General features: G+C 25.8%; 1 protein-coding gene across 1 annotated transcript; it reads left to right on the top strand.

The window, feature by feature from the left end:
* The first annotated feature begins 9,449 nt into the window (after nt 1–9,449).
* On the top strand, nt 9,450–12,343 carry LOC135931084 (arginine kinase-like). Its single transcript, XM_065467953.1, has 6 exons — nt 9,450–9,728; nt 10,907–11,160; nt 11,285–11,433; nt 11,536–11,701; nt 11,759–11,939; nt 12,014–12,343. The coding sequence occupies exons 1-6, from the start codon at nt 9,551–9,553 to the stop codon at nt 12,154–12,156; spliced, it is 1,071 nt and encodes a 356-aa protein (XP_065324025.1). The 5' UTR covers nt 9,450–9,550; the 3' UTR covers nt 12,157–12,343.
* Nucleotides 12,344–14,323: the final 1,980 nt, after the last annotated feature.

The raw sequence follows: 14,323 nt of genomic DNA, 5'->3' as shown, positions 1-14,323 counted from the left end.
ATAAATGTATATATACCAAAAGAATTACAAATAAAATTCATTATCGTTTTTTAAACTTTAATCGATTTAATAAAATTAAAAATGCAATTTTATAATTGTGTTCCCAAAAAAAAAAAGAACAATAATTATATCCAAAAATTTCTATTCGAATTTTTTGACGTTATAAAAATTCCTCGGCTCAATTGTAAAATGCTGAATTTTGCTGCTAATAAAGATTAATGGCGAAAAATGACCCTTTCTGAAGTCAAAATTGGATTAAAGGAAGTTACTGAGATTTTTCTTATTGGGTTAGCAGTTATCGATGTTAAGAATGAAGAGACACACATGTAGTCCCATATTAGTGATTTGTCGAGGGCCCTAGATATAGTTATCATATCATAAGGTTTTAAGCCATCTACCTGAAATAAATTTGTGAGCTCAAGATGGTTCGAAATGTATGCTGGTAACTAGACATTGATTATATGATTTATAGCTGTGTGGTGCTGGTTACCCTCTGAATCAACTGATGATTTGTTTTTGATGTATGTGACTGTAACGTAAACCAATGACAACATTCAATTGTTCTTCGGATAAGAGATAACCAAGGTTAGGGAGTGATTTTAACCATTCACGAAAGCAAAGTCTGTCTGATTGAAGGAGTTAAATTCAATCTAAATGGATTGGCTGTCATATCTTTATTAGTAATGATTGATGGTTTGTTGATTGCGTCAACTAACAGGCAATGGAGCATATGAAGCCTGATTGAGCTTTTTTTTAAACCTGGATAATAAAAATGATAATCAAGATCATAGATGGGTAACTGTGTGGTGTGACCAATTCAATGGATTTAATTAGTGAAAATTTTTTCCAAAAATATTTTGAATTTGTCCTGTTTATGAATTCGTTGTAAAAAGGTTGATTAACGGAAAAATGCAAAGATTTTGGCATGTACAGGCATTTACATATTCAAAACACGCTTCGATATACCCTTAAATGGCATAGCATAGTATATGGTTCATGCAATGCAAACCTTTGAAAAGGCTAGGGGAGTGAATATTTTATAGCCTTCCAAATTTGGTGGCTTGTTAAGAAAGCAGAATTTAGTCTTGTTTAAGTTTAATGAAAGGGTTTAGCTTGGGAATAGTTCAATTATTTAAAAATATACTGAAAGCTATTAATGTCTACAACTTTTTCTCAGCATTTATATTAAGTAATCATCTAAATGATTTTAAGAAGAAATATTAAATAAATCAGTGATTAATTTGCTTTTACTTTTTTTTAACCTAAAGTTTTATATTTTATATTATTGTATTATTGTTAATGGGCAAATTTATATCTTAGGGGACCAGGCTTGTCTTAAATTTTTGTAACATAGTCAATATGGTAATCAGAAAATCTAATGAGAATATTTTTTGACGACTTTATTATTCATCATTATGAGAAATGAATTTATCTGGACAAATATATAAAATGAATGCTAAAAGATATGAAATTGAATATACAGTGTCTCGAAGTCCTAGGGTCTAAATCATGGTGTTAAGATTTAATGAAAGCTTTTTTTAAATATATTATTGTAGACAATTCTTCAACCGATTTTGATAAAATTTGTAATTCTACAACCGATTTTGATAACAAATTTATATTCTACAATCGATATTGATAACAAATTTTCATGGCAAACTTAGGGAAAAAAATAATTATGCAGTTCAATTTATATAAAAGGAACATAAAGTCTGATTTCGCATACATTATTCCGCGGCAGATATTGAAGAAGCAAAAAATAAACCTTAATGATAGTTATCAAAAGGATCATCGACTGACTTGTATTTAAATTTAATTTATAGCCTTGTTTAAATAACCTAATATTCATTTTAGATACTTATTAGGCCCAGAGACTATGGGTTTTAAAAATGACTTGATTAAAAGAAAAGATATATATCAGGCAGTGGCGTAGCTAGGAATTTTACTTAGAGGGAGTCCATTCGGCCCTTTTGCCCAGCCTTCGGCCGGGTTTATCTTACATCCTAACCATATCTTCGATAATTTATAATAAATATATTTTTTAAATGCATCAATATTATGTTATTATAATTTAGTAGATTATTCTCAATGACTTTATAGTAATCCGGAATAATTTCAATAGTAATATAATATCCTTCCACAAACTTCAAAACCAGAAAAATATAATTGATATAAAATCACTTTTAAGTCTTTTGAACGTATAATCTAAAAAAAAAATTTCTCTAACCACCCCCGTAGCTACGCCACTGATATCAAGGTATGTATAAAAATATCCAAACAAAAATCATATTATAGCATTAGACATGGATAGAAGAAGCTAAATTTATTTTTATTTTCAAAAAGTTGCCAAAAAATGAAAGAAATTATGTTGATCACATAGAAATCCCAAATGGAATCTTACTTGCCAAGATAGGATAATAATTATGTTGTTGCCCAAAGACAAGAAAAAAAGATTATTACTCGAATCTTCGCTAAATCTTTACTCAAACACCTTTTGATACGCCTGATTAGCCTACCTAAACGAATTCCTGTCTAAACAAACAAATTCTTAAACATATATTCGAATTATCCAATAAGTGTACCCCAAATAAGTGGCGTACAAAACACAAATGATTCCAATAATATCATTAATATATTTTCTTATATTATATTTTTATACTTTAATAAAATATATTTTAAATTTATTTGAACTCTTATTTTGCTTGTTGTTGTTAATCTTATACGCAAAAAGAACAAAAATAATATGTTTACGATTATTTTTTATAAATTATTTGTAAAATAAAATTTCGATTTTATAATAAGATAGTTTTAAAACTTTGAACATTCTTTTATTGGACTTTTTTAAATATAGTACTTATATATTAAACACCCTTTTGAAGGAAAATCATGTCAATTCTGATTGGAATTAAACCCCAAAATATTTTAAAAAAACATCGTCACAATTTAAATAAATATTTCGATATGTTTATTTTATGTTATGAAACAAAACGCGCTATAAAAAATTAAGTAAGAATTTTGGAGGAAATAATAGATTTGATGCGTTTTTTAAGTTGTTTTATGTTGATTTTTTAAATAATTTGTTTGATAATTAAAAAAAAATTATTAATTTGTTATATTTGAGGCAGAAGATAAATTGCCCATCTCATGGGTGTTCATAATGAATAATTTCTGTGTTAGCTAGATAGTACAGAAATTTGCGAATAAAATTTCTTATCAATTCATGTTTCCTTGTTAGTGTAGCATATTATCTATCGTTTATAATAGTATTTTTATTTGTCTTTACTCCTTTTTTATTTTATTTTGGCATATATTTAACACGTAATATATGTATATTCTTAATGTTCATATAAATTTAAATATTATATCAATATATCAAAGAAATTAAATGGTCTCCCTCTTATTATATTACATTAATTTAATATAAAAAAAATTAATCTTTTTTTATTGTAAATAAAATGCAGATTAATTTCATAGGGGGCTCTGAGAAATGAAAATATTTTATTTGCTAAAAAAAAAATTATTTCCCCCGATTTGGGTAAAATATGTCTGATAGCTCATTTAAGTAGTAAAATAATATTTATAAAAAATATATATTTTAAATTTTTATTAACCATAAATAATACATGATTCATAGGGGACCCCAATGAAAGATTTTATCTTCGTCAGCAGATTTCCCTGAAAATCTTCCAATCCAATTTTTTAAGTATTCACTTTTCTCCAGGGTGATATGTAAACTTTTTGTTAAATATTTTTTTTTCCCACTTAGTTCTTTTTTTTATTTTTATTTTTCTTCATAGATTTATATATGTTTTTAAATTTAATTTTTTTTAATATATCCTCATTTGTTTTTTTTTTTCAAATATATATTTATCGTTCAATAGTGCATATAATTTTAAAATTCTAATATAAAAAATATAAAATATTTACCTCCAAACTCTCCTAATCCGCCTTTATATAAAAGCGTATACGTATGTAATCATTTATTATCAAAAAATAAAAAAACTAACTTGAAAAATAAAAAAAATTGTTTACTTCTCGCGAAATTGAAAAAGAATATCCATAATATCAAATGAATTACACACATTTTTGAGTCATAGAAAATATTAATTAGGTTTTATCAAAGTGAGAAATGGATATATTTTAAAAATAAAAAAAATTAAATTGGTAAATTTTTGATACCAAAATATTTATAGATATGGAAAGTATTTGCTGAGTTAAGTGGGTTTTTAACCTCATTATATTTATATATTTATAGTAAATATTTATTATAACAAGGGGGTAATGTAATCTGTTACTGTTTTTTATTAATGAGATTAAACACTCCCCATTACATTTTATAACAATCTTTTATAGATAGCGTGGTTAAACGGTCCGATTTATGTAAATTTTTTAAAAAAACGGCCAAATTAAGATTTTAGCCAAAATAATGATATGCATGCCTAGTGATTTGGTAAATAGAGGTCCTGCCTTTCTGCCATCTATTATTAAGAACTTGACTTTTATAAACATGGTGGCAAATAGTATTCATTTTGTAGGTTACTTTTTTTTAAATGAGTATCTGTATCCTATTTAACATGAAAAAAAAATATACATATAGTTTTCATTTTTCATTAATTTTTTTAGTTGTTGATATTTAGATATTTTTAAGTTAAAAAAGTTAAACATTTAATTTGTTAAGTTAATTTTTAAATTTAAATCCGTTACTATATTTTTTTAAAAAAAAATTTAATTGCCACCAATAATCATTAATAACCTAATGATATCTTCCAATGATAATTTTTTTTTCAACTTTTTGCAAGGTAATATAATATATTATTAATATTAATTTTATATATAATATAATGAATAGATCTCGATAGATGTTTATAATTATCTTCCGCTTCAATAAAACACCATGCTTTAAAAGATAATTCTCAGAAATATACTAAAGCAATGTTTCTCTTAGAAACAGCTATGATAAGCTGCAGGGTCAAAACAGTTGTTATTGTTGTAATTTTGTCCCGATAAAACGAAGTAATACATGATTTACTATAAACTGACTTACATTTTTGCCACCCACTTGCTAAACCCATCGCAATTGCGTTAAAGTTGGAAATATTGTTAATTATAATTTGATAATTTTTTTATATTTATATTTTATATAAGTTTATGTATAAGTTAGAGCCAATGTGGGTTTTTCCCGGCTATGTGTTATTCTTTGAACTATAAATCATTTTTTTGAACGCGTTTTTTAAAATTTAAATATTTGATTTTACCTGAAATGTATTATTCCATCATGTTTGGAATACGTACCCTATGAATTTCAAACAATTGTTATGAGATTTTAAACTTGATATAATTTACATTCTAATAAAAAAAAATTGTCTATACCATAGGATAGGCATTCTAAACATGCTGAAATATATTTCCGGTAATCATAATTTTTAAATCTAAAAAAAATCGCGCTTGATAAATGATTTAAAATTGAATAAATAGCGGAGTCAATCAATCAAATTTTTTATATTATAAGTGGAGATTTATTTGTTAGTAAGAATATTTTAGGAGAAAAAGCAATTTTGACTCTTAAGGGTTAAGTATAAGGCCAAAAATTCGATCATTGAAAACATTCAATGTTTATTATAGGACCATCTTTGTACCCGAACATAGTGCAATCTTTATAATCATATACATACATAGCATCATTCTTTTTCTTATTAAAAACTAAGTTTGTTCTCCAAAAAACCGGAATGATATAACCATTCCGTGTTTTTCGGCCAAGAATCAAAATATGGGTTATAATTCCCTACTCAAACTTTCTAATATTGTTGTAACCTCTCATGGCAATATTAGAACCCCATATATTTTTCTAATTACATAATTTGTTTTTTAAATTATGTAGTATATAAATTATAACATCAACATATATGAGCCCGATTTTTTTATAATAAAATATAATATTATTGCAAAACGATAAAATCTTTACAAAGTGATAAAGTTATTGAAACATTTATAACAAATTAATATAAGTATAGTATATAAAAACATTGCCTGTTTGTTATTGATGTATTCTCGATTGTTATAAATTTTGTTAAATGTTTAATTCTTACCAATTTTCAGACTTATTTCAAAATGTTTTACACGCTTTGTGTTAAAGTGATTTTAAATTTGGAAAAATTATTTCCTCGGGGGAAGGGAGCATGACGCAGTTTCTTTATTCTAATTGCAATGCTAATAGAGGGTAGAGTTTAATTTTATGAGAATTTCCGCGAGATAGCTATAATTATTATTAAAATTATACATTATTTATAATATATATATATATATATATGTCTTACTCCTCCTATCCCCCTCATCCCAATTTTAAAATTTTATAGACACTATTGAACTCCATAAAAAAAATATACTAGCCTCACAAAAAGTTTTTATTACCTTACCATCATCTTAGGCATGTTCGGAAATGAGATCCTTAATTTTAGCAAAATCATAGATTAAAAAAAGGAGACAGATTACAAGCGACCCCAGCTAAGAATTCTACCTTCATCGGCACTCCTCTCTAGGGCGACATTATTATTTTTTTTAAAATGTATTTTATATAAAAATATTTTTATTATATTTATTTTTTAAATATATTTCATTTGCCGTTTTTTGTATTTCAAAAAATATAAGATTTGATAAATGGATAAAAAAAATTAAGATTTAAATTCGATGTTATCAAAAACATCATTGTTGACGTCAAATGAAAAATCGATAAATAGGGATAACTTTTATGTGTCTTCGATTTCGTTATTATCATCGTTTGCAACACAAAAATTTACTAGGCTCCTCCCCCCCCACCCCAAAAAAACATCCACCGGTGGCTATATTCTTCCAGAAACTACATTCTTAGAAAATCTACGGATATAAGTTTATTAGGATATGATTTTTATATATTGATACAACTAAAATTAATATTTAAGGATCTAAGCTGTTACAGGATTAATTTTTCAATGTTTTCCCAAATGATCGGCACTCATCATTTTATTTACTTGTTTTTTTAACCCAGCTTTGAACCCTTCGATAGGAACAGAGCCAGTAATTTTATGAATTTATGCAAAATAGCTAATACCCGCCCCGTTAATACCTTCAGCGGCCCTCAGGTTTATTTTAGGATATTGACCTATCATAGTTATTGTTAATATTCATATATATGAAATTATCTAAATATTAGTTAAAAAATTTCTTAAAAGTGAATTTTGGTTATGTCAAAATTTAAATTAAACATTTAAAAAATTTTACCAACAATTTTTCGCGAAAAATTTTCGATAATCATTTAAGCATCATAGTTAAATACATATTTTGGTTTAATTTTTAAATCTCAAAGTTTAATAGTTTTAAAATTATTTGAGAATAATTACCTACACTATCCTTATTATTCCTATCCCACCCCTCCTATATAAACCCTTTTGATTTTGCAGTATATTTCTGAACAAATTTCAGGTTTAAATAATCTTCAAATTACATCTGTGGATATCTTTACAAAATTTATGATTCAAAACATAGAATCGTTAAAAGTTTTCTTATTTAAAAAATTTATATTATTAAGATTAGATAAAGAATCATAAATTCTATACAAAAAAATAAAATATAAAAATTAATTATCATAAAAATATGGCATTAACTTTTAATCATGTTATCAGAAATTTTTTATGCGTTATTGGAAAGCAACTGGGTTGCCAAAAATCGCCGGAAGAATATGCGTTATGGTCGTATAGTTATATTAACAATAATTCTGAAGCAAATCCCATGCTTAAAGCATATTTAACTGAGCAGATCCTAAATGAATTATTAAATAAATCAACCAATTTTAATTGCACATTGGCTGACTGTATTCGCTCAGGTTATTTATCGTATTTTTAACCTAATAAATATTTCGTTGTTGACGCCCAATAACATTTATTGGGCGTTATCGCTAGTGAACTCAATATTTTAATCAAAAAAAATAAATAACATACTCATAGAAGACACAAAGGTTTGTACATCTAGTAGCGAAATTTTAAGGCTTTGGTAATATTTTATTGGCAACCTTTTTAAAATCGGCTCGAATTGTGCCATTTAATTATCGTCTAGTGATCTTTTTAGGTTCTAAGACTCAAATGTTTTTTTTGGCATCCCCCAATAGTTTTAAGTCGAACTATTATTCTATGGTTAAAAAAAATATTGGTGCGTTTATCTCACCAATTTATTATTGAGGTTGTGTTCAATTTTCAATCTCATCTTTAGAAGAACTTTTATATAATAAATCAACGAATTTAAACGCGAAATACTAATTTTTTCTTATCTATATAATAAAACATTACAAATTTTTTGAAGATAAGAAAAAAATTTTAATTTTCAAAATTTTTATAAATTTGCCATTTGTTCAAAAAAGAAAAAGGTTCACCTCTATGATTCTATATATATTTTTTATTTTGTAAAAAACAAAAAATATTTTTTAATTTATATTGTTTAATTTAGAAATATATCATCGATTTTGGTAAGCTTTTTTTTATATATAAATTATATTCTATATATCAAATGCTATATTATTTATCTATAACAAATTTATCTAGACTTATGCTACCCTGGCTGCTAGTCCTATCATTTAAATGTGTCACGAAGTCTTGGAGGATCGAGAATGCATTTATATTAGTATAAACTTTGAGTTATTCAATCTTAAAAAGTATTTGTATTAAGCATAGCCAGTAAAATAAGTTTTCTAAGATAAGGTCAAAATGATAAGTGAAGCGATAAATGACTAAAATTTGTTAAGAAGGTGAAGTCTTTCTTTTCTTCTATTCTAGAACTGAAGCGTATTCTAGAATTATTGAGCAAACAAGTAGAGATATAAGGATCATGTAAAGTGATAAGAAAATGAATTATAATTACTAGTATCTCATTTAGTTGGGACTAAATTGTTTGAAATGTATATCATTATTCCTCAATAAAACGGTATTATATCAACAGTTTGCAAATTTAAATCTGAAATGAATGGGAAAAAAATCTGCCTGCTATATAATATATAATTATCTTGATATAATAATATCACATAAGTTTTAAAAAATTTTATATTATAAAAAATTTAATTACATAAATGATATATATATATATAATAATATCTGATCCTATAATGTATCGTACTTATATTATATAAATATTTCTATTGATTTTTCCCTTGAAAGATAAAATTATTATATATTTTTTTTTTGGATGGCCAAACCATTTGGAATTAGCTTTATAATAAAATATATTTATTGCTAAAAAAAATAAATAAATGTATAGAAAAATGATAATATTTTTGAGAATGATATATAAAAGTTTGTTAATTATTCATCATAAATTTTTTAGATTAAAAAATATAATCGATATTTCAGTATTTTTTTTAAAAAGAGTTTTTTAGTTTAGAATCTATAGCCTAGAATCAAAAAGAAGGGAAGATACTTTTTTATTTCGCCTTTTTTCGTTTATTTTTCTCTTGTAAATTTCAAAAAAAAATAAAAATATTTTCACGAAAGTTTATAATAAAATCTTATTTATTTTTTTTCGGAAATTAAAAATGAGCGAAGAAGGAGGTGTTTCATTGAAGGAAAATTTATTGACTTATTACGACAAATTACAATGTGATCCCTGTTGTAATTCACTGTTAAAACAAAATTTTACGAAGGATGTTATCGAAGAAATTGGCAATAAAGTAACTAATTCGGGATGCACATTATCAGATTGTATAAAATCGGGTAACATTGATTGTTTTAAAAAAAAATAGATTTTATAATTATTTTCTTAGCTTAGAATGATTATAAATTCCAAGTATATTTCTAAAAAGAAAGTCTTGTGTGCAATTATTACTACTTTGACCTAACAATAGGGCTTTCCATTAAAATATTGGTTAGAGGTCTTTTAAACATTATCTTTATATCTCGAGGCTATACAAAGTTTTCTGGGCTGACCGGCTTCTGTCATCGAAGGTAACCAGAGGCAAAATAATGGACGAAATTTTGTGTTTAATATTCATAATTTTTAAAAAGTTTATAAAATCAAAAATATATTCGTTTTTTTTAAAAATTTAACATTATAAGATGATGCATAATGAGCACGAGTTATTTTTGATACTTATCGCTGTTTAGCTTAGGTAGGACTAGGACATCCTATTTTTGGTTAGTTTTACGTGTTTATGATATTGTCATTTTTCGTATTTTTTTCGTATTTTTTCTTTTTATTTCGTATTTTTTTCTTATTTTTTTTTTTTTAGTTTGGTATGTTCTTTTTAGTTTTTTTTTTCGTTTTATCTTTTTTTTTTGGTTTTTTTTTTATAGCTGGCTGTTTGAAAATGAGTAGAACCAGCACATAAGCATATAGCTTTTAAGATAATTACTAACCGTGAATTTTAAACATTAGCCTTGTAGAGTATTTTCTTTTTAAAGCTTGTGTGAAAAATGTGCATAATAATTGCTATAAATAGAGATTATTTCTAATGTTTAAAGTCAAAATCGCCTGAAATATCAGAGTGTAAAATATACTTTACCTCTCATTCATAGTTAGTACGAATTAGCGGTGCCGCGTATTCGTGCTAACTGTGAATGAGAGATTACCCTGCATTTACCGTTTATACTCTATTTTTGTGTATTTTTATATAAACTTAGCTGCGAATTCGTAATAACTGTGAATGCAGGATTACACCACTTGCTGTAATATATTTACGGTCAAATCAGAGTTTTAAAAAGTTAAAAATCCCGCTTAATAAAGAATTTAGCATTAGAGATCCCGATTCCTGATTATTTTAATTCATGTAAGCTGGTTAATTATTATTTATAATTAATTATCTTAAGGCTAAAAATATGCATTAACTACTAGTTTTTATTTTTATTTATTTTTTTTAAATAAAGGATATAATTCTTTCAATGATAATCTCTAGGTGTCGAAAATCCTGATTCATCTACTGGAATATATGCGGCAGATGCAGAAAGTTATACCCTTTTCGCACCATTATTTAGACCGATCATCGAAAAATATCACGGATCGATTAAGCACCCATTTGTCGACTTTGGTAATCCCGAAACGATCAATTTTGCTAATTTAGACCCAACCGGTGAATACATTATATCCACTCGTATCAGAGTTGGTAGAAACGTTGAAGGCTATCCATTTACTGCCACGATTAGTCGAGATGTTTGTAAATATAAATTATTAGTTTTTATTAATATTTTAAAGGTTTTATTTATCGAAATAAATTTGAAAAATTTTATTATGACACAAACTCAACCATTAAAATATACGCTAATTATATATACAGCAACAAGAAGCGCTGGAAACAAAAATTAAAGAGGCCTTGACGCATTTTGACGGGGATTTAGAAGGAACATATTGTCCCTTACCTGGAATGGACGATCCCACCAGAGATCAATTAGTTGAAGATCATTTCTTATTTCAACAAGGGGATCGGTAATTATATAGAAGTTATTTTATAAAAAATGTATGACATAATTTATTATAAAATCCATCTGTTTTGAATATGATAATTTTTTTTATATGATGCATATTAAGCTTTCTGCAAAGTGCCGGAGGGTATAGAAATTGGCCACATGGTCGCGGAATATTCTTTAACAAAACGAAAACATTCTTAATATGGATCAACGAAGAGGATCATTTGAGGATTATATCTATGGAACAGGGCGCCAATTTTGACTCCGTATACAAGCGGCTGATGAGAGTAAAACTTAAAAAAATAGATTGTATATATTTAATTAATATAAATATTAATATTTAGGGAATAAAAATTTTAGAACAACACGTATCCTTCTATCGAGATGACGAATTGGGGTACCTAACGTTTTGTCCTACGAATCTTGGGACGACGATTAGGGCTAGCGTCCATATTAAAATACCTAAGCTATCTTCGCAACCAAATTTTAAGGAGTTTTGTTTGGGATTAAATCTTCAAGTCAGAGGTTAATTGTAATAATATTACGCATTTAAAAATAAAAAAAGGTTAATTTATTATTTATTTATAAAATTATAAAAGGTACACACGGAGAACACACCGATACGAAAGGCGGTGTTTATGATGTATCGAATAAAAGAAGAATGGGTTTGACAGAGATAGAAGTTATAAGAGAGATGTATAATGGCATAACACAAATTATCGAAAAGGAAAAATCTCTGTGATTCTGTTATTTCATTTTTGGCCTGCCCGATGTTTTGCACTATAATAGCTCCATTTTAATGTTTTGTGATATTTTTTTTAGTTAATCTTTATATAAGGCACCTTTTTTTTTGCAAAGAATTATTATAATATCTTTTATATAGCACTTGTTACTTTTTTTAAACAAATAACACAAAAAAAAATAATTAAAAATGTTCGATCACTTTTTTTCTGAGTAAAAATATGAAGAATAAAAATAATAAATCGTGAAAAATTTTAAAAAAATTATAAAGTTTACTCACTTACATAAATGTTCCAATAATTTTTTTATAAAAATATATAGATTTCTATATGTAGGGAACAAAGTAATTCAATATTTTTAAATATATCAGTATATTGAGAGAAAGATACATGGCTTAAGTCTAAATATAGATACATTTTAATTTACTATACTTTTTCGATACAAATTGGTACTATAATAATAATGTAAGGAATGTAAAGATTGAGAAATGTAGTGATGCACATTGATTGTACTTCTAATCGTTTCAAGAAGGATCTTCAACTATTGTCATTATTTTAACTTTCTAATTTTGAATAATATATTTTGAGGATTTTATGGGAAAATTATCAATTGATTTTGCTATTGAAGACAAAGAACATAGATGAATAATTTCTTTGTATGATTTAGCCTTCTGATTATGAAATTCTATTAAAGATTAATTAAAAATTTCACACTATATATAATAACGTTTTGAATAATTATTAATTACCTTCGGAAGACACAAAAATATTTAATTAATGTAAATGTTCCTTTTATTTCGAATTATTATTTTAGCTTTGTATATTGACTAAGGAAATTTAATAATTTAATTGATTTTAAGTTTATCTCTTCGTCATTTGAGTATAAATATTATTATCTAAGTCAAATTTATATAATTTTAATAAGAATAAATAAGCACTATATCTTCTTCAGTAATTTATTTTATCAATTTTTTTATTATTTTCACCTATTTATTTATTGATACTCTTTTCAAAGAATTTATAAAGGATAACTTAAATTAATCTATCTCTACTACCAACTATCGATATTTTGTCAATTAAACCCTCCATTATTTCCAATGTATTAATTATTATGGCATTAAGAGCTTGCTGAAATATCTAAACCTTTTAAATTATTTAAAAGGATAGTTTATTTGGGAAACAATATGTATGATTGTTTGCAATATATAGATTTGGTAGATAAATTGTATTATAATAATACTATAATAAAAGTATAAATTTTTACAGCATTAAATTTTGTCCTAATTCATCTCAAAATTTAATAGATAACCCACCAAAAAATTTATCCTACCCCCATTAAAGCAGCTTACCCCCTACCCCCTCAAAAAAATAGGATGCAAACTGTTCCTACCCCTCCCGCTCATGTAGACGCTGAGTCAGCGTTAAGTGTTATCGAAGGATTAACAATAAAATTAATAGTGGAAAATTATCGTTGATTTGATTAAATAGGACTTCCCTGTTATATTAGGTTTTGGAAATTATTGAAAGACATACATGAGAGGGGGAGGTAAGAGACTTCCGCCTTAGGATGTAAGGGGTATATCCAAGTAAGTAGTCTTTAACCAGACCAAAATTAAATATTTTGTAAATTGCTGGAAAATAATTAGCTAAAGAATGTTCATACGATTAAATATATACAATGTTTATTAGTATTCATAATTCATATTTAATTTATTATTAAAATTTGGATCGAAATATACATTTTTAGGTAAAATTCTATCCAAATAAGCAATATTTGCAATTGTACCCTCTCCCTTAGCAATGTCTTTCCGATATCAATAAAGATTTTATCTGAACATTGTAAATATAATCTATATATATATTATAATAATATTTTATTACAAGGTAAGTTATAATAATAGTAAAAAAAAATATAATATTAGTAAATCACAATTATATAAAGTCATTAATTCTTGCTATTTTTTATTGATTGAGATTCAAGTTCCCTTTTAGCGTTAACATTATAATAAGCAGCAAAATGGCCAAAGTCTATCCTATACATAGTGTTCAATTAGAAGGTTTTGGATATTGAAAAAATAAAGCTGAGATAATTGTATTTTACTATGTTTATGGCTAATCTTTGGCGTAGGTAGAATCCCTCGTTGGGATCCTCGGTCCTAGCAGAGATCC

This window comes from Gordionus sp. m RMFG-2023, chromosome 1 (assembly GCF_954871325.1).
Source record: "Gordionus sp. m RMFG-2023 chromosome 1, tfGorSpeb1-WG-v2, whole genome shotgun sequence".
Classification (NCBI taxonomy): Eukaryota; Metazoa; Nematomorpha; class Gordioida; order Chordodea; family Parachordodidae; genus Gordionus; species Gordionus sp. m RMFG-2023.
This window is presented reverse-complemented; position numbering and strand designations above follow the sequence as displayed.